Here is a 27,831-nt window from a genome sequence, read left to right as displayed (position 1 = left end):
TGCAGCTTTCGGACAGAGGAATTCTGGGAGTTGAAGTCCACAAGTCTTAACGTTGCCATAGTTGGAGAGCCCTAAGGAAGCCTCAGGGCCAGGCCTACCATTAGGCCCTCAGCATGGCTGGTTGAGGAATTCTGGGAGTTGAAGTCCACAAGTCTTAAAGTTGCCATAGTTGGAGAGGCCTAAGAAAGCCTCAGGGCCAGGCCTACCATCTAGCTTTACTTTCGCTGCAACCCCTTAACTTTAGTCAAAGAACCTATCACTTCGATCGAATGGAGTCGAGGGTCCTTCTTTCACAAACGTCCAAATTGGGGCAGGACTGACAGTCGCTCACCTTCAGCTGTCAGTTCCATCATACAATAGGGAGGCCCTCGGAGAATGACTTCTTGCAGAATAATGGCGAAACTAAACACATCACCTTGCAAGGTGCCTTGGAGGTTCACTTCGGGCTCTCTCAGTAACTCAGGAGCAGTCCAGAGCAATTCTAAGAAAAATAAAAATCAAATCAAAACACAGACCCCCGTTAGTCAGCCATTGGATGCAGGAAGGTTCTGTAATAATTGCTCTAGCTGAGGGATGGCCACCGTATGGCATGGATAGAAACATAGAAACATAGAAGACTGACGGCAGAAAAAGACCTCCTGGTCCACCTAGTCTGCCCTTATACTATTTCCTGTATTTTATCTTACGATGGATGTATGTTTATCCCAGGCATGTTTAAATTCAGTTACTGTGGATTTACCAACCACGTCTGCTGGAAGTTTGTTCCAAGGATCTATAGTGAAATAATATTTTCTCACGTTGCTTTTGATCTTTCCCCCAACTAACTTCAGATTGTGCCCCCTTGTTCTTGTGTTCACTTTCCTATTAAAAACACTTCCCTCCTGAACCTTATTTAACCCTTTAACATATTTAAATGTTTCGATCATGTCCCCCCTTTTCCTTCTGTCCTCCAGACTCTACACATTGAGTCCATGAAGTCTTTCCTGATACGTTTTATGCTTAAGACCTTCCACCATTCTTGTAGCCCGTCTTTGGACCCGTTCAATTTTATCAATATCTTTTTGTAGGTGAGGTCTCCAGAACTGAACACAGTATTCCAAATGTGGTCTCACCAGCGCTCTATACAGCTGGATCACAATCTCCCTCTTCCTGCTTGTTCTACCTCTAGCTATGCAGCCAAGCATCCTACTTGCTTTTCCTACTGCCCGACCACACTGCTCACCCATTTTGAGACTGTCAGAAATCACGACCCCTAAATCCTTCTCTTCTGAAGTTTTTGCTAACACAGAACTGCCAACGCAATGCCGGAAATGGCACACAGACAGTGATGGGCAGCAGCTGGTTAGCCCAGTGCACAGCTCCGGTAGAAAATTCCGGGATGCGTGCGCAGTTGCACACCCCCAATTCACCCTTGCGTGATATTTGGCTTCTGTGAATGAGATCGAGATTTCAATGATTTTTGCCAAAAATATCGGCGAAAATCACCGGAATCTTGATTTCGCACGTGTCCTCAAGCAAGATTTGGTTAGCGTTGGCGTGGGATGGATGGCAAATAAATGAGATATAAGTAGTCCTCGACTTACAACGGTTCGCTTACTGACCGTTTGAAGTTACAACAGCACTGACAAACGTAAGTCATGGCCGTTTTTCACAGCTACCACTTTTGCCCCATCCCTGTGATCCGGGGTGGGCAGCAGGCAGGACAGGCTGGAATGCAGTTCCAACGGCGGAAATGAAGATGCGTGCGCAGCTCCAGCTGATTGGTGGCTGTCACTTCCTGGATTGCTGGTCTCGGCTTGGCTCTCCTTTTTTTCCCTGCTGCTGCTGCTACGTCTGCGCTCCTTGCTTTTTTCCTCTTTCCTCCTTCCTGGCCTCGGACGAGCTTCCCTCTCTCCTGCCCAGCTGCCCTCTAGTCTCACGCGGCCACCTCTCTCCTGAGGTGCAAGCAGAAGGCGTGGGTGGAAGCGGCGCTGGCAGCATTTATGCTTCTGGCAGCACCCGTTCACCCAGCTACCCAGCCTGAGATGAAGGGGGCGACCCAGGAAGGAGAGCGCGGGAAACGCGAAGCAAATTGTCATCCCAGCGAGCGACACTGGTAAGGTTGTAAGTCGAGTACTTAAGAGTTCCCTTGAACGATGATGACCATTCAAGCCACTCCCACCTGGTCACATGGCCGGCAAGTCACTCCTACCCAGTCACATGACCAATAAGCCACACCCACAAAATAAGCCGCGCCCACAGTGTGGCAGTAAAAATGTTGGCTGCCCATTACTGCCCGTGATCACGTGACCAAAATTCAGGTGCTTGGCAACCGGTTCATACTTATGACCGTTGCTGTGTCCCAAGGTCACCTGATCCTCTTTTACGACCTCCTGGCAAGCAATGGGGAAGCCAGATTCACTTAATAACTTAGTAATTACTAACTTAGCAATTACAGTGACTCAGTTGTTTTGTGACAAAATGGGGCAAAGCCTGCTTAACCAATGTCTCACTTAACGACAGAAATTTGATGCTCGATTGTGGTCGTAAGTCGAGGACTCCCCATAAATGGACAAAAAGAGAGAAATACCTTCCGCAGAGGCCTGGCCCTGGCAGACGCCGAGGGCTGCCATTAGCTCACAGTAACTATAATCGGTGATTTTCAACACAAACCGTCCATCCACCACACAGTTGCGAGATTTCAGGCGCCCATGGCTAACGCCCTGCTTGTGTAAGTATTTCATGCCCTAGAAAAGAATAAGGGAAATAAAAAGACTTTTTACATTTTCTTCTTTGGCCAATAGAAGGAACACAGAAGAAAAAATAAACTAAGCTCCAGAAATCAGCCCACAAGATGGTGGTGGGATTTTTACCATAACTGAAACGGAACAAACCTGTTCTGTTCCAGTGCCGAGCCCCCCCAGAAATCAGATGCACAGCACCAGTTTTAAATAATAAAGGATTTTAGTATATGCAAGAAATATTTGCAGTTAAAGTCTTTTTGAAACGAAAGTAAAGTCTATCAACAGCTTCGCCGTACTGGTTATCAAGTCTTATCAGTTGGCTAGAGTCCCAGAAAGAGATAAGCACAGCAATAATTACCCAGTTGCGATAATATTCAGTAGCTGAGATGTTAAGAAAACCAATAATGTGTCTTTTTAAATCAGAAGCTGAAGAAACAAGAACTGGAAACTAGATGCTAAAATGAACCATGTAGTTCTCTGCACAGAAGCATGGCCCATTAGTCAGCAGTGCTACTCACAAGTATACCACCTCCTAAGTAACCACTCTTGCCTACTAGAGGCCCTGCACACCCTAGCATCCAGAAGAGGTTCCTCCTCTTCCCCTGAGTCACTTATCTCAGGAAGTGCAGAAGGCTTTTTGGGTAGCTGCTGCACACTGCTGGCTCCTATTTAAATGATTGTCCACTAGGACTCTTGCAGTTACTACTATTGAGCCAGGTATCACCTATTCTATCCCTGTGCATTTGGGTTTTTCTTGCCTAAATGTAGAACCTTACGGCAACGGCAAATCGAGAAATTGGAGAGAGACTTACTTTAATTAAATCCACCAAAAGGGATGATTTAAACATCCAGTCCAACTTTATGTCCATGTTTTGTAGCAGGTCCTGGAGACTTCCCCTGGAGCAGAAGTCCATCACAACTGCAGAGAGACCCGTGTCAAATAAAAGACCTAGAAACGGGTTCACATTTTCATGGCGCAACTCCCTCATCTGTAGACAAATCGAAAAGGAAAAGAACAAGGGGACATACGAAAGTCCTTGACTTACCATAATTTTCAGAGTATAAAACGCTCCGAAGTATAAGACACAACTCGACTACTATAATGCTCTCTACATGGGGCTACCTTTGAAAAGTGTTCGGAAACTTCAGATCGTGCAGAATGCAGCTGCGAGAGCAATCATGGGCTTCCCAAGGTATGCCCATGTCACACCAACACTCTGCCGTCTGCATTGGTTGACAATCAGTTTCCGGTCACAATTCAAAGTGTTGGTTATGACCTATAAAGCCCTTCATGGCACCGGACCAGAATATCTCCGGGACCGCCTTCTGCTGCATGAATCCCAGCAACCAGTTAGGTCCCACAGAGTGGGCCTTCTCCGGGTCACGTCGACTAAACAATGGCGGGACCCATGGGACCCGTTGGCGGGACCCAGGGGAAGAGCCTTCTCTGTGGCGGCCCCGGCCCTCTGGAAGCAACTCCCCCCAGAGATTAGAATTGCCCCCGCCTTCCTTGCCTTTCATAAGCTACTTAAAACCCACCTTTGCCGCCAGGCATGGGGGAATTAAGATTGCTTCTCCCCCTGGGCCTTTACAATTGTATGCATGGTATGTCTGTATGTATGTTTGGTTTTTTATATTAAGGGGTTTTCAATTCGCTTTTAGTATTGGATTATTATTGTACACTGTTTATGATTGCTGTTAGCCGCCCCGAGTTTTCGGATAAATAAATAAATAAATAAATAAATAAACTAGCTTTTGGGGAGGAAAACAAGGGAAAAAATCTGCCTCTGCCTCCCAGCAATTTGCCTCCTTGCAGCAAACTGCAAACCACCTGTTTCAGTTTCAGCACAGCCTGATTAGCCCAAGCAGCTGATTGTCAGTTGGACTGGCCTCCCGACGATCAGCTGTTTCAGCGTAAGTGGGACGTGTCCAAGGGAGAGCCCAACCCCCCCCCCCAAATGGCTCTTTCCCCCGCCACGTTCTCTTTCCCAAACTTGGGCATGGGGGCCCGGAGAAGTGGAGACTTCTCTGGGGTTTTTCCATTGCTCTAACTTGCTTCAAATGCTTCTTTCCAGCCCTAACCAGGTGCTAACGATGTTCCCAGCTCTTTCATCCTTGCAAGCTCTTTCATTGTTACTCTCTCCAAATAAGGTTTTTAAAACCTTAACCACGGGATAAAATAATGTGCTGAAGCTGACCAGATTAAGGACACTAGCCAGACGAATACCTGATAAGCAGATTCTTTTTCCTTTTTTCCTCCCACAAAACTAAGGTGCATCTTATACCCTTGTTCCACGGCATGTCCCAACCGCCCATAATTACAGGGTAATTAGTCCAGAAAGACACACACCACACAATAGAAGGAAAACCAAAAGTCTTTATCAACAGAAAAGCAGAAAAAACTCCATTTTTAAATGTCAAAGGGATTTTCTGGTACACACAAGGCACAGGTTAAATGCAATCCAATTTCTCACCCAGTAACTGGGAAATTGAGTCCAAATTCCAAAGTCCAGAAAGTCCACGCACAGTCTTGAATAGCAAAACCACGATCTTGACGAACTATGAATCAGATAAACTTCCACAAGGCTAAACCAGCACGCTGTTCTTTTTATCTGTAGCACTAATTACAGCAGCCCCACCCAACCACAGGTGGCCTCACTTATCTCCTGTAATAATCCTTCAGTTGTTCTCTCCTATGCATCACTCTGCACATGTGTGGATCTGTAATAAGTTCTTGTTCAGAATCCAGGGATGATAAGGATGATTGATCTCCTCCTGGGCTGTCTGCCAAACTCCCCCCTTCCCTGCTACTCACGCTTCCTTCATCAGAGGAGTCTTCGTAAGGAGATTCTATCGGGAGCAAAACAGACCTGTGGCATGTGGATCTTTCCCCCGCATCCACCTCCACATTCCTTGGGGCAGGAGTTGGGCCAGAGCCAACCACAACTCTGGCGTGTCTACTCCAAAAAATACAATATGTGCCACTCAATCCCATGGAACTCAGGGAAAAGAAGAAGTTAGCTTATTTCCTCCACCACGAGTGGTGATAAAATGGCGAATACGGGCCCATGTTCCAAGCGGATCAGCAACTGATTGACAGATTAGCAGAGGGAATGAACAAGGGAGAAGCTGCAGAATGGATTGTGGGGGTCACATGATGAGGGAGCCCCTGAGTTACGTACCTTGGTAAGCACTTGGGTTGCGCGTTGCTTCCAATCAGTAGTCATTGAAGTCTCCAGTTTTTTCAGCCATACCCAGTCACCCTGTCCAAACAGAGCAAGACTTTTAAAACCAAAGTTCACATACCTATTGTTCTGTCTTGCATAGAAACATAGAAGATTGACAGCAAAAAAAACCCTCATGGTCCATCTAGTCTGCCCTTATACTATTTCCTGTATTTTATCTTAGGATGGATATATGTTTATCCCAGGCGTGCTTCAATTCAGTTCCTGTGGATTTACCAACCACGTCTGCTGGAAGTTTGTTCTAAGCATCTACTATTCTTTCAGTAAAATAATATTTTATCACGATCTTTCCCCCAACTAACCTCAAATTGTGCCCCCTTGTTGTTGGGTTCACTTTCCTATTAAAAACCCTTCCCTCCTGAACTTTATTTAACCCTTTAACATATTTAAATGTTTCGATTGTGGTCCCCCTTTTCCTTCTGTCCTCCAGACTATACAGATAGAGTTCATGAAGTCTTTCCTGATAAGTTTTATGCTTGAGACCTTCCATCATTTTTTGTAGCCCGTCTTTGGACCCGTTCAGTTTTATCAATATCTTTTTGTAGGTGAGGTCGCCAGAACTGGATACAGTATTATTCCAAATGGGGTCTCACCAGCGGGATCACAATCTCCCTCTTCCTGCTTGTTATACCTCTAGCTATGCAGCCAATCATTCGACTCGCTTTCCCTACCGCCTGACTGCACTGTTCACCCATTTTGAGACTGTCAGAAATCACGACCCCTCAATCCTTCTCTTCTGAAGTTTTTGCTAACACAGAACTGCCAATACAATACAGTGGTACCTCGTCTTACAAACGCCTCGTCTAACGAACGTTTCGAGATACGAACCCGGTGTTTAAGATTTTTTTGCCTCTTCTTCCGAACTATTTTCACCTTACGAACGCAAGCCACTGCTGCTGGGATGAAGGGGTTTCTTTTTTTCCCCTTTTTTGAAGAAAGAAAAGGGAGGGGCTGCTTGGAGTAGGAAACAGTTTGCATTAACAAAGCTAGGAGAACGGACTGCTTGCAGAGGCATTGAAAGGGTGTCTTTTGAAGAAAGAAAAGGGAGGGGCGGCTTGGAGGAGGAAAGAGTTTGCAGAGAACAGCGTGCTTGCAGAGGCACTGAAAGGGTGTCTTTTGAAGAAAGAAAAGGGAGGGGCTGCTTGGAGTAGGAAACAGTTTGCATTAACAAAGCTAGGAGAACGGACTGCTTGCAGAGGCATTGAAAGGGTGTCTTTTGAAGAAAGAAAAGGGAGGGGCTGCTTGGAGTAGGAAACAGTTTGCATTAACAAAGCTAGGAGAACGGACTGCTTGCAGAGGCATTGAAAGGGTGTCTTTTGAAGAAAGAACAGGGAGGGGCGGCTTGGAGGAGGAAAGAGTTTGCAGAGAACAGCGTGCTTGCAGAGGCACTGAAAGGGTGTCTTTTGAAGAAAGAAAAGGGAGGGGCTGCTTGGAGTAGGAAACAGTTTGCATTAACAAAGCTAGGAGAACGGACTGCTTGCAAAGGCATTGAAAGGGTGTCTTTTGAAGAAAGAAAAGGGAGGGGCGCCCCCCTTGCCTTTCTTCCTTCCCACTCACCCTTGAACCTAGCCTTGCTTCTTCCACCCGCCCCCTTTAGCTGCTCCTCCCTGCCCTCTGTTCGCCTCCCTCCTAAAGTTTGGGATTTTCCTGAAGGATTTGCACGCATTATTTGCTTTTACATTGATTCCTATGGGAAACATTATTTCGTCTTACGAACTTTTCACCTTACGAACCTTGTCCTGGAACCAATTAAGTTTGTAAGACAAGGTATCACTGTACTCAGATGGCGGATTCCTTTTCCCCAAGTGCATTATTTTACATTTGGAAACCTTGCACTTGGGCAAAAGGAATCCTTTGGGCAGCCAGCCGGTAATTAGTCCCAAATAAAAGCTCAAAGACACACACGGGTTTCAAAATAAAACAAGAGTCCTTTTTACTCAGCAGTGGGCTACGAGCCAGAATGCTAAATTGTGCTCACTGGCACAGCTCATAAGTGTTTGCAGGGCCAGTGCGATTTTGTTTCTGCACCTGTGGAGGTACCAAAATCGCGCATGGAGCCGCAGGTGCGCCTGTGTTTTGTTGAGTTCTTTTTGCTTCTGCGCATGCCCAAACACAGGCACACCTGCGGCTCTGTGCGCAATTTTGCTACCTCCACAGATGCAGGAGCAAAATCACGCTAGCCCTGCAAGCACTTACGAGCTGCCGCGGCGAGCCCAATTTAGCGTTCCGGCTCATAGCCCACCGCTGTTTTTACTAGACGTTTGTCACCTCACAAACACAAATTAAAGCAATGTCTCTTCCTTTGCCAAAATCCGGGCATGAGGCCAAATTGATAAGATAACGGCACACACTTGCTTCCCAGCCAAAAGTCTACTCACAAGATTAACTCTGTAAATGTCCAGCACTGAATCCAGGTTAGTCAGGCAAAATACTCTTTACGGGCTTTTCTCCTCCGGAGGCACGAACGTTGACTTCTTGCCAAGAGCATCCTCTAACTCACCCCCTTAAATACTCTTGGGGAATGCTTACTATGCACATCTGTGCTCACTTCTTTTTCCTGATCTTCCTCAACTGCTCCTGTCAGCCCCTCATCCTTCTCACCCGAGCATTCAGCATCGGGTCCCTCATTTCCTTGTCCTCAGACCCTGGCAAAGCCCCAGTTGGGGGCTGCACATGCCCAATTGGGGGATCTATAGCCTCTGTAGGCTCTCACACCCAGACTCCCTCTTCCTCTGGCTCGCTCTTGGACTCCTCTGGCAGCTACACAGGCTGGCCGTGCCCAGATGGCCCCGGCTCATGAGGCTCAAAGTCTGTGGCCAGAGAGCCAGGCTGCGAGCCCACCATAGCATCTATGGCTGCTAGTCCTCGACTTACGAACACACATGGGACCAGAACTTCCTTCACAAAGCAATCATTAATTGCTAAATCACTAAGTGAGTTGCACCTGTTTTTATTTTCAAGGTTTTGTTACTACAGCTTTACAATAAAATATCTACTGGTTAAGGCACCAGGCTAGGTGCCAGCAGACGGTGTGTTATAGTTTCTCCTTGGGCATGAAAGCCGGCTGGATGACTTTGATTCAGGATACAGTGAGTTCCAGTCACCAAGACAAGGTACGTCTACTTATGAACTTAATTTGTTCCGTGACCAGGTTCTTAAATATAAAAGTTTGTAAAAACAAACAATTTTTCCCATAGGAATCAATGTAAAAGCAAATAATGTGTGCGATTGGGGAAACTACAAGGAGGATGAAGGCCCTGTTTAATCCCAGGAGATTCCTAGAGAGGCCCCATGGAGGCTTCTCCCCGCTTTTTCCGGCCCTGTTCCCTATCAGGAAATTCCTAGAGAGGCCCCACGGAGGCTTCTCCCTGTCTTTTCTGGCCCTGTTTCCTCCTAGGAGATTCCTAGAGAGCTCCCATGGAGGCTTCTCCCCAGCTTTTCTGGCCCTGTTACCTCCCAGGAGATTCCTAGAGAGGCCCCAAGGAGGCTTCTCCCCACCTTTTCCGGCCCTGTTTCCTCCCAGGAGATTCTTAGAGAGGCCCCATGGAGGCTTCTCCCCGCCTTTTCCGGCCCTGTTTCCTCCCAGGAGATTCTTAGAGAGTCCCACGGAGGCTTCTCCCTGTCTTTTCCGGCCCTGTTTCCTCCCAGGAGATTCCTAGAGGGGCCCCATGGAGGCTTCTCCCCGCCTTTTCCGGCCCTGTTTCCTCCCAGGAGATTCTTAGAGAGGTCCCACGGAGGCTTCTCCCTGTCTTTTCCGGCCCGGTTTCCTCCCAGGAGATTCCTAGAGAGGCCCCAAAGAGGCTTCTCCCCACCTTTTCCGGCCCTGTTTCCTCCCAGGAGATTCCTAGAGAGGCCCCATGGAGGCTTCTCCCCGCCTTTTCCGGCCCTGTTTCCTCCCAGGAGATTCCTAGAGAGGTCACACGGAGGCTTCTCCCCGTCTTTTCCAGCCCTGTTTCCTCCCAGGAGATTCCTAGAGAGGCCCCAAAGAGGCTTCTCTCCACCTTTTCCGGCCCTGTTTCCTCCCAGGAGATTCCTAGAGAGGCCCCACGGAGGCTTCTCCCCACCTTTTCCGGCCCTGTTTCCTCCCAGGAGATTCCTAGAGAGGCCCCACAGAGGCTTCTCCCTGCCTTTTCCTGTTACAGTTTCGGAGGCTGGGGTTTGTAAGTGGAAATTGGTTCTGAAGAAGAGGCAAAAAAAAGTCTTGAACACCCGGTCCTTATCTAGAAAAGTTCGTAAGTAGAGGCGTTTGTAGGTAGAGGTCCCACTGTTTTGACGCTTGCAATGAAGGAGAAAGAACAAAGATAAAATGCCCATTGCTCATATTTCATTCAAGTCCCCCTTACCTGATACACAGCCACATTTGAGGTTTCGTAGGTTAGAGTTGTGCTTTTCACAGACAACGAGTGTGTCATGGATCTCAGGCTGTGCACTTCGGAGCAGCCGCTCGATTCACTGAGGTTGTCCAGAGTTAACCTCTGTGAAGGCACATTGAGCAAAGATGGGAACCAGTGGGGGAAAGAACAGAGACAGGCAGTCCTCGACTTACAACCATTGATTGCTTCCCGGTTGCTTATTTGACCCCTATGAGCATCATTAAGTGTTTTTACCTCATGATTCTTGACAACTGACTCCTTTCTTTTATGTACACTGAGAGCATCTGCACCATCTATTCTATTCTATTCCATTCTATTCTTCTATATTCTATTCTATTCTATTCTTCTATATTCCATTCCATTCTATTCTATTCTATTCTTCTATTTTCTATTCTTCTATATTCTATTCCATTCCATTCCATTCTATCCTATTCTATTCTTCTATATTCTATTCTATTCTATTTTATTCTTCTATATTCTATTCCATTCATTTCCATTCCATTCCATTCTATTCTTCTATATTCCATTCCATTCTATTCTTCTATATTCTATTCCATTCCATTCATTTCCATTCCATTCCATTCTATTCTACTCTTCTATATTCTATTATATTCTATTTTTCTATATTCTATTCTATTCCCTTCCATTCCATTCTATTCTATTCTATTCTTCTATATTCTATTCTATTCTATTTTTCTATATTCTATTCTATTCTATTCTATTCCCTTCCCTTCCATTCTATTCTATTCTATTCTTCTATATTCTATTCTATTCCATTCCATACTATTCTATTCTATTCCATTCCATTCCATATTCCATTCCATATTCCACTCTATTCTATATGGACTGTGTTGTACATTGGAGATAGGTGATAGATAGATTTTGACCTAGATGGCCTCTTTGACCCTTCTTTCAAACCTGCGGTTTTCTCTGTCCAAAATGTGGATTTTGCTGTCTTCAAAAGAGCAGACGTTGTCATTTAAGAGCTTAGGAAGCTCCTCGGGTGAGAAGCAAAATGTCTTCAGAGGAAAAAAAACAAGAAAGTCCGTCTGCCTCCAGAAAAAGTCCCTTTTGGAGAGCCGCAACCTGAAGGATGGAGAACCTCCATAGATATTTACCATTCTGCTGATTTTGGTGTTCAGGAAAGTTAGATCGTCCAACGTCAGAAACAGCCTCTGTGATCCTTTCACGAATCGGCGGTTGGCGTTACCGTTTCTGAAAAAGAGATCAAAAGCAATGCATAAGTGGAGGTACATAAGCGCACCATCGTGCCTACTGTCCCTGTCAGGTGGGGGTTGCCGCTGTTATTATTATTATTTATTAAATTTGTATGCCGCCCCTCTCCGTAGACTAGGGGCGGCCCACAGCAATAGTAGAACACAATGTAAAATACAAATCTAATATTTAAAAAACTAAAAAAAACCATAATTAAAAAACATACACACAACATACCATACACAAATTATATAGGCCTGGGGGAGATGTCTCACTTCCCCCATGCCTGACGGCAGAGGTGGGTTTTAAGGAGTTTACAAAAGACAAGGAGGGTGGGGGCAGTCCTAATCTCCGGGGGGAGCTGGTTCCAGAGGGTCGGGGCCGCTACAGAGAAGGCTCTTCTCCTGGGTCCCACCAAACAATATTGTTTAGTTGACAGGACCCAAGAAGGCCAACTCTGTGGGACCTAACTGGTCGCTGGGATTCGTGCGGCAGAAGACGGTCCCGGAGATATTCTGGTCCTGTGCCATGAAGGGCTTTATAGGTCATAACCAACACTTTGAATTGTGACCGGAAACTGATCGGCAACCAATGCAGACTGCGGAGTGTTAGAGTAACATGGGCATATTTGGGGAAGCCCATGATTGCTCTCGCAGCTGCATTCTGCACGATCTGAAGTTTCCGAACACTCTTCAAAGGTAGCCCCATGTAGAGAGCGTTGCAGTAGTCAAGCCTCGAGGTGATGAGGGCGTGAGTGACTGTGAGCAGTGACTCCCGGTCCAGATAGGGCCGAACTGGTGCACCAGGCAAACCTGGGCAAATGCGTTGTGCACACAACTGCATTCTGGCGATATGCTGCCCTCCCACATACTGTTTTGGCCAGTAGAGTGCTGCAGGAGGCTGCCCAGGCCAAAAATAGGGCACACGGTCCGTGCCTCCCTCGTGCCCCATTTTGGCCAGAGAAGGGCTGCAGGATGCGTCCGTCCCATCACTCTACCACCCCCCCTGCCCATCCACCCCATGCAGGCCAGCAGAGGACAACTATTGATTAATTTGTTTATTGATTAGGATTAGGACTAGGACTAGGACTAGGACTAGGGTTAGGGTTAGGGTTAGGATCAGGATCAGGATCTGGATTCGGATTCGGATTCGGATTTCTATGCTGCCCAACTCCCAAAGGACTCTAGGCAGCTCACAACCAAAAAATAACACATTCAATGTAATATTGACTGATTGATCGATTGATTGATCGATTGATTGATGGATTTTGATTTTGATTTTGATTTTGATTTTGATTTGGATTCGGATTCGGACTCGGATTCGGATTTCTATATTGCCCAACTCCCAAAGGACTCACAACCAAAAAATAACACATTCAATGTAATATTGAAACCCCTTAAAAACAGTTCAGGACAATTTAAAACCAACAATTAAAATCCAAATTAAAAGTGTTACAAAAAATGCTGATCCAGCCCTCGAAGAAATACAGTTTTACACCTCGCTTTAGAGTTATTCCAACTATAGAAGATAAACCTCTCGCATCGGATATAGAAAAAGTCCAGCTGCACTGGGTTTTCTTTGGCCCCTTTAATAATTTTGCATTATTATTTATTACTCTGTTTCCTCCCAAAATAAGACATCCTCTGATAATAAGCCCGATTGGGCTTTTGAGTGCATGGCAATAAGACCAAACGCTTATTTCCGGCTTCAAAAATATATAAGACAGGGTCTTCTTTTCTGGGAAAACACAGTATTGTTATTATTATTATTTTTCAGAGGTGAGGCAGGAAGTCAGTAATTCTCTCTCCAGGCTTGAATTGTCAAAGGAATCCAAGCATCTGGCTGGCCATAATTGCCCTTTTTAAAATTTCTTTACATAGCACAATTTGTTTCCTGAAATCATTAGTTAATTGGGCCACCCAGAAAGGCTCAGGAGAGAGATAAAAGGATGCTCAGGTACCAGCCGTTTGCAAAATCCGGAGTGGATTCTTGGATGAGGATGGCCGATCGTGCCAATGTGAAGATGGGTCCGTCTGCAGGATGAGGTCAAAAGAATCAAGATTTGACTCTTTGCATTGCATCCAAAGCACTGCCTGCTTTTAGGTGCCAACCACACCGCTGGGCCTGCCATCTTAACTTGCTTCATTCAGTATTGGGTTGCCTTCTGCTGCACGAATCCCAGCGACCAGTTAGGTCCCACAGAGTGGGTCTTCTCCGGGTCCCGTCACCCAGCGAGACGGGGCGGGCAGCGACTGGGGGCGGCGGCGAGGGTGTGTCCGACTCAGGGCTGGAGACGCAGAGATTTGCCTCCCACCTCTCGCCCCTGTGCCGCCGGGCGCGTCATTTTCCCTCCCAGACAAAAAAGCCGGCCTTTGGGGATGAAGGGGCGTGCTCAGCTCTGTGTCTCCAGCCCCTTTCGGCACAGCCCACCCGGCCAAGCAACCAGGGAAGCCGAGCCAGGCTTGGGGTGGAACATCGTCGCGGGAGGCAGGAGACGATCGGGCGACCGGAGCAGCAGCACCGCCGCCGTAACCGCCATGCCCGGCTCGGCTTCCCTGGCTGCTGGAGATGCAGAGATTTGCCTCCCGCCCCTCGCCCCGCGTTCGGCGTTCGGAGGCTGCTGGGAAGCCGCGCGGCTGTTTTAAAAGGTGACAGCCGGGCTGGGGGGCTTCCCAGCAACACCCCGAACCCGGAAGTTCAGCAAAAGTTCGGGGTTCGGGAGGTTGCTGGGAAGCCCCCCAGCCCGGCTGTCACCTTTTAAACCAGCCGGGCGGCTTTCCAGGAGCCTCCCGAAGCCGAACACCAAACCCGAACTTCCGCGTTCGGCGTTCGGAGGCTCCTGGGAAGCTGCACGGCTGTTTTAAAAGGTGACAGCTGGGCTGGGGGGCTTCCCAGCAACACCCCGAACCCCGAACCCGGAAGTTCGGCAAAAGTTCAGGGTTCGGGAGGTTGCTGGGAAGCCCCCCAGCCTGGCTGTCACCTTTTAAACCAGCCGGGCGGCTTTCCAGGAGCCTCCGAACGCCGAACCCGGAAGTTCGGGTTTGGCGTTCGTAACTCGAAAAAAGTTCGTAAGAAGAGGCAAATTTTTTCTGAACCCCGGGTTCATATCATGAGTTATTCATAAGATGAGGGGTTCGTATCTTGAGGTACCACTGTACTATTGTACACTGTTTTATTGTCGCTGTTAGCCGCCCCGAGTCTCCGGAGAGGGGTGGCATACAAATCCAATCAATCAATCAATCAATAATAAATAAATAAATAAATAAACAAACAAACAAACAATAACAATTTATTAGATATGTATGACGCCCCTCTCCGAAGACTCAGAGCAGCTCACAACAACAGTGAACAATGTAACAAATCTAATACTTAAAAACCATCTAAAAACCCTTATCATTAAAATAACCACACAACCCAATCATACCATACATAAACCATATTAGCAGGGGTGTAACATCAGTTACCCAATGCCTGGTGACATTGGTGGGTTTTCAGTAACTTACGAAAGGTGAGGAGTGTGGGAGCGGTTCTAATTTCTGGGGTGAGTTGATTCCAGAGGGCAGGGGCCGCCACAGAGAAGGCTCTTCCTCTGGGGTCCATCAGATGACATTGTTTCATCGACGGGACCCAGAGAAGGCCAGCTCTGTGGGACCTGTTCGGCCGCTGGGATTCGTGTGGCAGAAGACGGTCCCGGAGGTATTCTGGTCCGATGCCATGTAGGGCTTTATAGGTCACTACCAGCACTTTGAATTGTGACCGGAAACTGATCAGCAGCTAATGCAGGCCATGGAGTGTTGACGAGACATGGGTATGTCTGGGAAGGCCCATGATTGCTCTCGCGGCTGCGCGATATACTGACCTGGTAAGGCACATTAGGTACAGGCCGAAGAGAAGCAGAAAGAGAGGCGGTGACAGGAGTAGAATCACAATCCGAAGTCCTGAGTCTGCCGAAACAAACAGAGATCAAACAACGATGGTTTAGAGTTGACCGATATGAGCGCTAGGACAGTTAGCCACTGACTTACAACCATTTGTAAAGGAGGAATATTTGCAACTTGTGGGGTTGAAAAGTGGGATCTGAGCTTGCTTGTTTCCTCGCGGGCGTTTCGTGACCCCACTAGGTAACTTCATCAGTCTAGAAGGGAGTGGGGTTTATGAGAAGAGGAGGGGTTTGCTCTCACTTTATACACTTTATATTCTCCCAACCGGTTCTACAGAACCAGCAATGGGTTGCTACTCGGTATGCGCCACACTGTGTACCAGTAGCGAAAATGGGTGACCGGCGGGTGGGCGGGTGTGTCTGAGATTTGGCTTTTGTGCATGTGCAGGAAGCGAAATCTTGCAAGAAGATGCATGTGCACACAAGATTTTGGCGATGTTCGGTGATTTTTCCCTTCCGCATATGTGCAGAAGCAAAAATATCGCCGAAATCTCACACCGCCGTGCATCCTGTCATGAGATTTCACCTCCTGCACATGTGCAGAAGCCAAATCTCGTTTGGACGCCCGCCGGTCATCTGGTGCTGCACACACATCGCACCTGTAGTGGCAGTAAGTAGGACCCCCCACCTGTATAGAACCAGTAGTAAAAATAGGGACCGCTACTCCGAACCGGCAATAATGGCGGCCTGGCCACGCCCCCCAAGACAGTTCTTTTGGCAGCGCCCTAGGCACCGCCATCTTGTTTTTCCCTTCTGCACCGGTAGCACCGTGCGTGTTCGAAGCGCCTGTATGCCGCTGAGCGAATCAGCAGCTACGAAAACCGGAAGCTCCCCCTGGTGGTGTGATACTAACATGCGTCGTCTCTTTCGCAGATGACGTCGGGTTCAAACCAGCAGGCGGAATCAACTGGGGGCACTCTCCCCCCGGGGAAATGGATCGCCCTCTCCAGTGGCTGCATCCTCCCCGAAGAAGCCTCCAGCAGGTAAGTGGGGTAGAGGTGACCGTCTTTGCCATCCGTGTCCAGAATCACGTAGCTGGCCAGCGGGCTTCCTTGGCCATCGACTTGAATCCTGTGGCTGAAGCCGGCAAAATCCAAATTCCTGATGTGGTGAATCAAAGGGGTTGCCAAGTGCTCAGACGTTTGGGGCCGGGGTGCCTTGGCCAGGGCTTTTGTGAGCAAGTACACGGCATCGTAGATTGTGCCGAAGAGGGGAGTGACCTGCAGAAGAAGACAAGCCAGAACAACAGATTCAGAATCGGGTTGCAGGCCGGATAGTCCAATACGGCGTCCCGGTAGAGAAAACGGAGCTGCGTGCATAGCTCCAATTGACTGGCTGGTGCACACGCATGCTTGAGATTTGGGCGAGTTTTGCCGAAATTTTTGCTTCTGCTCATGCGCAGAAGCAAGAAATAGGTGAAAATCGCCAAAATCTTGCTCGCCTGGACTTTATTATTATTTATTATTATTATTATTATTTATTAGATTTGTATGCCGCCCCTCTCCGAAGACTCGGAGCGGCTAACAACAATAGAAAAAGACAATGTAAAAAAATCTAATATTAAAAACAATCTAAAAAACCCCAATTTAAAGAACCACTCATACATACAAACATACCATGTATAAATTCTATAAGCCTAGGGGGAAAGGAAAATCTCAATTCCCCCATGCCTGACGACAGAGGTGGGTTTTAAGGAGCTTGCGAAAGGCAAGGAGGGTGGGGGCAACTCTAATATCTGGGGGGAGTTGATTCCAGAGGGCCGGGGCCGCTACAGAGAAGGCTCTTCTCCTGGGTCCCACCAAACAATATTGTTTAGTCGACGGGACCCGGAGAAGGCCAACTCTGTGGGATCTAACCAGCAGCTGGGATTCGTGCGGCAGAAGGCGGTCCCAGAGATATTCTGGTCTGATGCCATGAAGGGCTTTATAGGCCATAACCAACACTTTGAATTGTGACCGGAAACTGATCTGCAACCAATGCAGACTGCGGAGTGTTGGTGTAACATGGGCATACCTTGGGAAGCCCATGATTGCTCTCGCAGCTGCATTCTGCACGATCTGAAGTTTCCGAACACTTTACCATTTTTCTTTTAACCCTCTGCCTTTTGCGCATGCGCAGAGGGAGAAAAAGCGATTCCTTACCGAACTGGTCTGAATTCACTTGACAAATGTCTTGCTTAGCACCAGAAATTTTGTGCTCCTAAGTTGAGGGCTACCTGTAGATGCGCCTTACCTGTTCCGGTTCCAAATCCGCTTTGATTTCGCCTTTTTCTTTGGCCGCTTGGAAAGCTTCGTAGAAAGTCCATTCTCCGGACTGCAAGGTAATGGTCAGCACCGCGTCATAAGCCTTCTGGAAGGCTCCGTCGTTTTCCAGAAGGAAGTAGGAATGGTTTCCGTAAGGGAGGCTGTAGAAGAGAGTATCGTAGGGCAAAAAGATGTACCTGCCGTCAGCCAGTCCGAGTTCCTGGGCTTTGCTGAGGAAAGTCGCTTGGTCTTCCCCTCCGACGAGAGCCGACGCCATGCAGAGAAGAAGAACTAAGAGGAGGAAAGTGTAGAAATCACAGACATGGAGACATGTTTTTATTATTTTATTTATTATTATTATTTATTGGATTTGTATGCTGCCCCTCTCCGCAGACTCGGGGCGGCTAACAACAATGATAAAAAACAACATGTAACAATCCAATTTAATAAAACAACTAAAAACCCTTATTATAAAAACCAGACATACACACAAACATACCATACATAACTTGTAATGGCCTAGGGGAAGGAATATCCTAACTCCCCCATGACTGGCGACAAAGGTGGGTCGAGTAATTTGCGAAAGACAAGGAGGGTGGGGGCTGTTCTAATCTCTGGGGGGAGTTGATTCCAGAGGGCTGGGGCCACCACAGAGAAGGCTCTTCTCCTGGGGCCCGCCAAATGACATTGTTTGGTCGATGGGACCCGGAGAAGGCCAACTCTGTGGGACCTTATCGGCCGCTGGGATTCGTGCGGTATAAGGCGGTTCCGGATATATTCTGGCCCAATGCCATGTAGGGCTTTAAAGGTCATTACCAACACTTTGAATTGTGACCGGAAACCGATCGGCAGCCAGTGCAGGCCGCGGAGTGTTGCAGAAATGTGGGCGAATCTAGGGAGCCCCACGATGGCTCTCGCGGCCGCATTCTGCACGATCTGAAGTTTCCAAACACTTTTCAAAAGTAGCCCCATGTAGAGAGCGTTGCAGTAATCAAACCTCGAGGTGATGAGGGCATGAGTGACTGTGAGCAATAACTCCCTGTCCAAATAGGGCTGCAACTGGTGCACCAGGCGAATCTGGGCAAACGCCCTCCTCGCCACAGCTGAAAGATGATATTCCAATGTCAGCTGTGGATCGAGGAGGATGCCCAAGTTGCATACCCTCTCTGAGGGGGTCAATAGTTCTCCCCCCAGGGTAATGGACGGACAGATGGAATTGTCCTTCTTGGGAGGCAAGATTAATTCTTCCTTTAACCTAGTTACAATGGGAATGAATAATATGTAACACATAGCATGCAGATATAATGCTGTCAGGACAGCATGGCTAAATAAACAGAAGAGTATCTAATTAGTTATTTGCCTTAGACAAACAGAAGGGTTTTCAATTACTTTAGGTAAACGGAAGCTTAAATGAATGATTATTTCCGTAAACTAATCAAAGAAGTGGGTTACTTTAACCAGGCATGTAGATTTAATCCTATCATATCCACAGAAGGCATTCCATGATTGTTGGTTTAATCTTTTGCTCTTAGCTAGAACAATATAAAAGTTGAATAAAGTAACCTTTGGGCTAGATACATAGAGTATAACTTTTAGACTTAAGTACCACAGACTAATGAAATGGTTTATTGGCAAGATAGGTTTGCCATATCATTGCAATAATTGGCAATAGCTTATAGAAAGGAAGGGGTTAAAACTTTCCATTTACACAGGAAAGGAAGGGAATGAAAAATAGAATTAATTGAATCGTAGAGTTGGAAGGGCTCTTGGAGGCAATAGGATGGAACAACCATCCTGCAATTAAAAATTGAAAGCTCAGTTGGAGATTTGAATATGTTACCAGCGGGTCCTCAATGTACGGCCACATTTGGGCTCAGACCCATTTTACCAGCTTTCTTGGCCACCGTTGTAAAGGGAATTGCTGAAGTTGTGAAGTTAGTAACATAGTCGTTAAGCGAATCTGGCTTTTCTCTATGGACTTGGCTTCGCAAAATGGGATCACGTGACCCTGGGACAAAATATGACGCAGTTACCAAGCCTCCAAATTTTCATTATGTGACCATGGGCATGCTTCAAAATGGTTGTAACTGCTGTAAGTCACTGTGTAAATGAATGGTTATGAGGACCACCCATAGTCCATTTCTAACTTGTTTCTGAGTTTTCTCTTACAGAACCTGGTCTGCTTACTTCTAAATGCATTCAGAAGGAGGAAAGAAGGAAAGAAGGTACAGTGATACCTCTACCTAAGAACACCTCTACTTAGGAACTTTTCTAGATAAGAACCGGGTGTTCAAGATTTTTTTGCCTCTTCTCCAGAACCATTTTCCACTTACAATCCCGAGCCTCCGAAACTGTAACAGGAAAAGGCAGGGAGAAGCCTCCGTGGGGCCTCTCTAGGAATCTCCTGGGAGGAAACAGGGCCAGAAAAGGTGGGGAGAAGCCTCTATGGGGTCTCTCTAGGAATTGCCTGGGAGGAAACAGGGCCGGAAAAGGTGGGGAGAAGCCTCTGTGGGGCCTCTCTAGGAATCTCCTGGGAGGAAACAGGGCCGGAAAAGGTGGGGAGAAGCCTCTGTGGGGCCTCTCTAGGAATCTCCTGGGAGGAAACAGGGCCGGAAAAGGTGGGGAGAAGCCTCCGTGGGGCCTCTCTAGGAATCGCCTGGGAGGAAATAGGGCCTCCACCCACCCTGTGGTTTGCCCAATCGCATGCCTTATTTGCTTTTACATTGATTCCTATGGGAAAAATTGCTTCTTACAAACTTTTCTACTTAAGAACCTGGTCACAGAACGAATTCACAAGTAGAGGTACCACTGTATTGGGTTCCTACCAATACTGCTTTTCATCCAGATCACTTCCCCACTTACCTTTGATGTTTCCAGCAGCTTCTATCTTGGCCCAAGCCTCTTCTACTGTTTCTGTCCCGGTGGACGTAACAAGAACCACAGGTAGCCCATGGCTTCTGAGGACGCTAGCCAGCTTCTGGGCTGTGTCCATCCAAAGTAGTCCCTTGGAAGAGATGATGCCGATGTGGGCCCAGTTAAAATATCTCAACACAGTGAGGAGGACAGAAGCTGCGGAAGGCAAAGTTCTTACAAACCATGACTGGTTAATTGGCTTCTCCAGGTCATCGTTTAGACAGGCCCACGATAACATGGGTTTGTTCCAAACTTGAGCTAGCAATGAGGCAGCCTCACAATAGCTAGGATTCAATGGTCCTATGAATGCTGACCGATTCTTGGCGGAGTCGATGAATCTAGCCATTGTTTTCCAAGCCTGGAGATTTTCCTCAAACAATACGTAATCCAGCGGATGGACCACGGTGAGGGAAGGATTCTTCTTGATCCTCTCCCTAGCTAGTTGTGCAGCCACTTCAGGCAGGGCATTGGAGAAGTAGGAGTCACAGGACCAAGGTCCCACCAGACCGATCTTAAGAGTCGGGCAACAGGCTGGAGAAAGTATCAGCACCATCCCTAAGTTGACCCCCCTGTGAAGGTTCAACAAGATCCAAGGCCATCCGACATACGAGGAGGAGACAAGCTTATCGACCATGGCATCTCCAGCTCAGGATACCAAGACAACCATCGGTACGGACGACCAACCTGTTGAAGAGGAGAAGAGCTTAAAAGAAGCGACTGAGAGTTTAGCATTGGATGAGTTGGTATTGTACCGTAGAAGAGCCACAGTGGTTAGAATGCAGTACTGCAGGCTACTTCTGCCCATTGCCAGCACTTTGGTAGTTCAAATCTCAACAGGCTCCACGTTGATTCAATGTTTTGAGGACGGTCAAATGAAGACCCAGATTTATTTATTTTTTTAATTTATTTATTTATTTATTTATTTATTTATTTATTTGTTGTTTGTTTATTATTTATTTGTTTATTTGTTTGTTTATTTATTTGTTTTTATTTGTTTATTTGTTTAATTTATCTATTTATCTATTTATCTATTTATCTATTTATCTATTTATCTATTTATCTATTTATCTATTTATCTATTTATCTATTTATCTATTTATCTATTTATCTATTTATCTATTTATCTATTTATTTATCTATCTATCTATCTATCTATCTATCTATCTATCTATTTATTTATTTATTTGTATGCCACCCCTCTCCGTAGACTCGGGGCGGCTAACAACAATAATAAAAACAGCATGTAAATCCAATACTACAACAACTAAAAAAAACCTTATTTTAAAATCAATCATACCTACAAAGAAACATACCATGCATAAATTGTAAAGGCCTAGGGGGAAAGAGTATCTCAGTTCCCCCATTCCTGATGGCAGAGGTGGGTTTTAAGGAGCTTATGAAAGGCGAGGACGGTGGGGGCAATTCTAATCTCCGGGGGGAGTTGGTTCCAGAGGGCCGGGGTCGCCACAGAGAAGGCTCTTCCCCTGGGCCCCGCCAAATGACATTGTTTAGTTCAGGGGCAATAGGCTGACTCTGTAAACCACTGAAAGAAGGTTGGAAAAGTACTTTGGAGTAGTATATCAGTCTGAGGGCTATTGCTATAGCTAGTCCTAGACCTACAGTTCATTTAGTGACTGTTCAAAGTTACAATGGCATGGGGGAAAGTGAGTTATGACCTGTACATGATGATGTGATTATCTCTCTCTCCCCCCCTCTCCCTATCTATTTATTTCTATTTCTCTCTGTTTTAATTTTTTATTATTTTTAAATAAATACACACAAAGCAAAGCAAACATACAACACACATTTGAGGCATTTATAGCCCCCCTCCTATCAGAAGCTGTTATTGGATACATATACATTATACTTTGCTTTGTTCATGTTATGATTGCATAGTCTTTTTTTAAAAAATAATATAAATAAAACTATCTCACGTCATGAACCTTTATTAAACTACTACTAGGCAATATCCCAGTGTCATTTTACTTCCTTTATCATTTATCATTTCTTTCTTTTAGCCAGTTATAAAATTTATTCCATATTTTGTAATAATCAGTATCCTCTTTTGCTTTCAACTTCCTTGTTATTGCTCTCTCTCTCTCTCTCTCTCTCTCTCTCTCTGTCTCTCTCTCTCTGTCTCTCTCACTCTCTCTCTCTCACTCTCACTCTCTCTCTCTCCATCCATCCATTCCCCTCTCTCTCTTCCTACCTATCTGTATTATCTATGTGTATGTGCATCTATGTCTATATTATCTATATCTATATCTATATCTATATCTCCAGGTTCCTAAGAGGCCAGTAAGGGGCGCACATAAGTGCACTGGAGTGCCTTTCGTCCCCTGTCCAATTGTCTTTCCTTTCTTTCACCTATCTTATATATTCTCTTCCTTTCATCTATCCTCTCCTCTAAGCCCACTTTCACCCTTTTTTATATTATCACATGTCTATTTTTCTTCCTATGTATTTGTGTATTGGACAATTGAATAAATAAAATAAATCTATATCTATATCTATATCTATATCTATATCTATATCTATATCTATATCTATATCTATATCTATATCTATATCTATATCTATATCTATATCTATATCTATATCTATATCTATATCTATCTATCTCTCATACACACACACACACACACGTTCTTTCTCTCCCATTCTCTCTCTCCCATCTCTCTCTCACTCATTCTCTTGCTATAAAATACAGTAAGTGATCCATTGTTGTTCTACCAGTTTCTAAGCCTGTTGGTTGTTTTTTTTATGCTGATGTGTGGGTGGGTGGAAGAGAGATTTGCAGAACTGAATAATAATAAAGGAAAGTAATTTTTCTCAAATACAGTGATACCTTGTCTTAAGAACTTAATTGGTTCCGGGACGAGGTTCTTAAGGTGAAAAGTTTGTAAGACGAAACAATGTTTCCCATAGGAATCAATGGAAAAGCGATTAATGCGTGCAATCCCAAAACTCACCCCTTTTGCCAGCCGAAGCGCCCGTTTTTGCACTGCTGGGATTCCCCTGAGGCTCCCCTCCATGGGAAACCCCACCTCCGGACTTCTGTGTTTTTGCGATGCTGCAGGGGAATCCCAGCAGGGGAATCCCAGCATTGCAAAAATGAGTGCTTTGCTGGCAACAGAAGTCCGGAGACGGGGGCATCCCAGCGGCGGCAGTGGGTTTGTAAGGTGAAAATAGTTTGTAAGAAGAGGCAAAAAAATCTTAAACCCCGGGTTTGTATCTTGAAAAGTTTGTATGATGAGGCATTTGTAAGGCGAGGTATCACTGTATATCAAAGCTACTCCAAACACCGTACATTTTAAGAAGATGCTTGGTTGACACCTCGGATGCTGGCAGCAACCCATATCAACAATTAGCACCAGTCAGTGGTTTTTGCGATGTTTTTTAAAATGTTCAGTTGAAAGTGCAAGCTTGTTGGAAGTGTGAAGAAGATGTAGGTAGCTTGTTTCACATGTGGTGGTTGTGTACTAAAGCTAAGAAGTATTGGGGAAAGATTTGTGGATGGCTACAACAGATACCAGGAAAGAGAGGTGGAATTCTTTTTACTAGGGATAATAAAGAAGCAGCAACCAAAGGATAGAAAATATTTATCACTACACATTATTACTGCAGCAAGAATGGCTTATGCCCAATATTGGGAGGATGACAAATCTCCAGTGGAAAATGTATTGATTGACAAAATATACAGATGTGCAGAAATGGACAGATTGACAATAGAATTGAAAGAACAAAGTGAGTCGGACTATTAGATTTGTTTCACTATTATATTGTTTTTATTATTTTTGTGAGCCGCCCCGAGTCTTTGGAGGGGGGCGACATACAAATCTAATAAATTGAATTGAATAAATTGAATTATAAGGTTTGGACAAAATGCTATAACTCGATGGGAAAAATTAAGAGATAATAATAATAATAATAATAATAATAATAATAACAACAACAACAACAACAACAACAACAACAACAACTGGTGGGATCATAAGCCCGAAAAAGTGGTCAAAAATGAGCAAGCAAAACTACTGTGGGACTTCCGACTTCCGACTGACCGAATTCTGAAGCATAACACACCAGACATTGTGATCGTGGAGAAAAAGAAAGTATGGATCATCGACATCGCAATCCCAGGAGACAGCAGAATTGAGGAGAAACAGCTAGGGAAATTAGTGAAATACGAAGATCTAAAAATCGAGCTGCAACGACTCTGGCATAAGCCCGTGAAAGTGGTCCCAGTGGTCCTTGGCATGCTGGGCGCAGTGCCAAAGGATCTCAACGGACATTTGAAAACCATCGGAATTGACAAAATCTCCATCTGTCAATTGCAAAAGGCCGCTTTACTGGGATCAGCAAACATAATTTGCCATTACATCACGCAGTCCTAGGTGCTTGGGAAGCGCCCGACTGGTGATGAAATACGAAATCCAGCATAGTGATCTCGTTTGCTGTGTTGTACTGACATAATAATAATTTATTAGATTTGTATGCCACCCCTCTCCGAAGACTCGGGGAGGCTCACAACAATAATAAAAACAATATAATAGTGAAACAAATCTAATGTTTAAAAAAAAGATATAAAAACTGTGATAGTGTGGAAAAGACTAAGAATTGGGACAATGGAAAGATATGATGTATTATAAACAGATATGTGAATTGTAAAGTATAAAATTTAGATGTGGATTTGTGAAAAGATGTTATGATGTTTAAAGAAAAAAAATTTAAGAGATAAAATAAAAAAAGAGATACTACTAATAATAAACAACTACTGTAGTTGATTTTTATTCCAAAGCTAAACTTGGAAGAGCTATTTGGAGAGTCCAACTGCCAGGGCAGAAATCCACTTACCAAATTCTTGAGTGGAATTGTCCAAAGTTCAGGAGACCACCATGCACAATGTTCAAGGGTGCGTCTGTTTGATGGGCATCCTCGTTTTTGAAAGAAAGTCACTGAAAGAAAATAATTCTGCAAAAAAGGACTTTGCACGTCACCTCTTTCTCTCTCTCTAAAAAGCTGTCACTTTTCCCCTTCAATGGTGATTGGAGATATGAAGAAGAGGGAGGATTCTGCACCAAGGAGATTTTTCCCCTTGAGATTTACAATTAAATGCTTCATTGGAAGAGCTTGTATTATCTTAGCAGTAGTATCATGGGATGCATGAGTTTTGTATAGTTCTCCTTGTTTTTCAACTTTTATCCCACTTCTTTTTTAAAAAAAGGACACAGGAGGAGGCTGTTTTACGGACTTTCTTGCAACAGTTTTTAAGCAAATCATTCCTCCACTCGAAACAGAATACCCTACGAGACTAGACTTTCAATCCTGGGCCTAGAAAGTTTAGAACTAAGACGCCTTAAACAAGTTCTAAGTATTGCCCACAAGATCACATGGTGCAATGTCCTGCCTGTTGGCGACTACTTCAGCTTCAACCGCAACAATAGAAGAGCACACAACAGATTTAAACTTAATATTAACCACTCCAAACTTGACTGTAAAAAATATGACTTCAGTAACTGAGTTGTCGAAGCGTGGAACTCATTACCGGACTCCATAGTGTCATCCCCAAGCCCCCAACACTTTACCCTTAGATTATCCATGGTTGACCTATCCAGATTCCTACGAGGTCAGTAAGGGGCGAGTACAAGTGCACTAGAGTGCCTTCCGTCCCCTGTCCTATTCCTCTCCTATATCTCCTATACCTTTCTTCTATTCCTATATCTCTTCTTCTACTCTTTCATTGATATGTTCTATTACTATACGTTCTTTTCTATTCTTTCATAGATATATTTTACTATGAGTATCTCCTCTGTAACCTTCATCATGTATTTTACTATGTGTATATAGATATATACCCACTAAAACCCTCATTGTGTATTGGACAAAATAAATAAATAAATAAAAAATAGAATAGAATAGAATTTTTATTGGCCAAGTGTGATTGAACACACAAGGAATTTGTCTTGGTGCATATGCTCTCAGCGTACATAAAATAAAATGTACATTTGTCAAGAATCATATGGTACAACACTTAATGATTGTCATAGGGGTCAAATAAGCAATGAAGAAGCAATATTAATAAAAATCTTAGGATACAAGCAGCAAGTTACAGTCATACAGTCAACATGGGAGGAAATGGGTGATAGGAATGATGAGAAAAACTAGTAGAATAGAAGTGCAGATTTAGTAGAAAGTCTGACAGTAGCCGCTAAATTAGTAATGTGCAGGTTTTGGATTCCTGATTCCGCTTTCATCAGTGTACAAAATCTTAGCTAGGGGTTTGCCCGAACTCTTGCGAACCCCTCAGCAGCCCACCACGGTTGGTAATCTCTGCAGTAGGCAAGGGTGGGCAGCAGGCAGGACGGGGTGGATCGCAGTTCCACTGGCAGAAATGAAGATGCGTGCACAGCTCCATCTGATCGGCGGCTGGATTTCTGGTCTCGGCTTTTATGAGCAAAATAAACCAATAAGCATCACATTTTTTTCAGTTCAATTTTCATTTCATTGTGTGCAGAAATGTTCAAACTAGTTTCCAAGTGAAAAAAGCTTTCAAAAAGACCAAATATAGAAACATAGAAACATAGAAGACTGACGGCAGAGAAAGACCTCATGGTCCACCTAGTCTGCCCTTATACTATTTCCTGTATTTTATCTTAGGATGGATCTATGTTTATCCCAGGCATGTTTAAATTCAGTTACTGTGGATTTACCAACCACATCTGCTGGAAGTTTGTTCCAAGGATCTACTACTCTTTCAGTAAAATAATATTTTCTCATGTTGCTTTTGATCTTTCCCCCAACTAACTTCAGATTGTAGGAGCCCATCACTGCCCTTGGTCTACATTAAAACCTTTGCATTGTCTTCGCATACTATGCCTACCTGAAAAACATTACAATAAATCCAGAATTTCTAGGCAGGGGTTTAGACAGAGAAAACAGATGTGAAAATGCCATTCAGATACGTTTAAATTTTGGGGTTGTTGTTGTTTTTAATTTTGCCCTCTGTTAGACAGTGTGTCTTTGCAAATGACAAAGGGACTAACTTGACTAAAGCACTAATTGGTGAGGCCAAGAACAAGCCAGGGCTGGTTCCTGCTTTGATCATCCACCAGGGTCAAACGGCGGAAGAAATTGCTGAGCACAGAAACCGCCAAATCAGAGCCAAGGGGAATGTTTATA

At 45.1% G+C, this 27,831-nt stretch overlaps 1 protein-coding gene across 1 annotated transcript in view; it reads right to left on the bottom strand.

Annotated features, from left to right (window-relative positions):
- Positions 1 to 27,831, bottom strand: part of LOC139167087 (retinal guanylyl cyclase 2-like) — a 75,300-nt gene that overhangs the window by 18,252 nt on the left and 29,217 nt on the right. Inside the window, exons 3-13 of the mRNA XM_070751515.1 lie at positions 20,602 to 21,221; positions 17,729 to 18,030; positions 16,359 to 16,716; positions 12,640 to 12,695; positions 12,404 to 12,416; positions 11,460 to 11,572; positions 10,312 to 10,443; positions 5,906 to 5,986; positions 3,536 to 3,712; positions 2,570 to 2,726; positions 332 to 481 (exon numbers count right to left, since the gene is read on the bottom strand). Coding sequence (XP_070607616.1) covers positions 332 to 481; positions 2,570 to 2,726; positions 3,536 to 3,712; positions 5,906 to 5,986; positions 10,312 to 10,443; positions 11,460 to 11,572; positions 12,404 to 12,416; positions 12,640 to 12,695; positions 16,359 to 16,716; positions 17,729 to 18,030; positions 20,602 to 21,221 — 2,159 coding nt within the window. The remainder of the gene's footprint in view (positions 1 to 331; positions 482 to 2,569; positions 2,727 to 3,535; positions 3,713 to 5,905; positions 5,987 to 10,311; positions 10,444 to 11,459; positions 11,573 to 12,403; positions 12,417 to 12,639; positions 12,696 to 16,358; positions 16,717 to 17,728; positions 18,031 to 20,601; positions 21,222 to 27,831) is intronic.

Source organism: Erythrolamprus reginae, chromosome 4 (assembly GCF_031021105.1).
Source record: "Erythrolamprus reginae isolate rEryReg1 chromosome 4, rEryReg1.hap1, whole genome shotgun sequence".
Lineage (NCBI taxonomy): Eukaryota > Metazoa > Chordata > Lepidosauria > Squamata > Dipsadidae > Erythrolamprus > Erythrolamprus reginae.
Note: the sequence above shows the minus strand (reverse complement) of the source record. Positions and strands in the feature narration are given on the sequence as shown.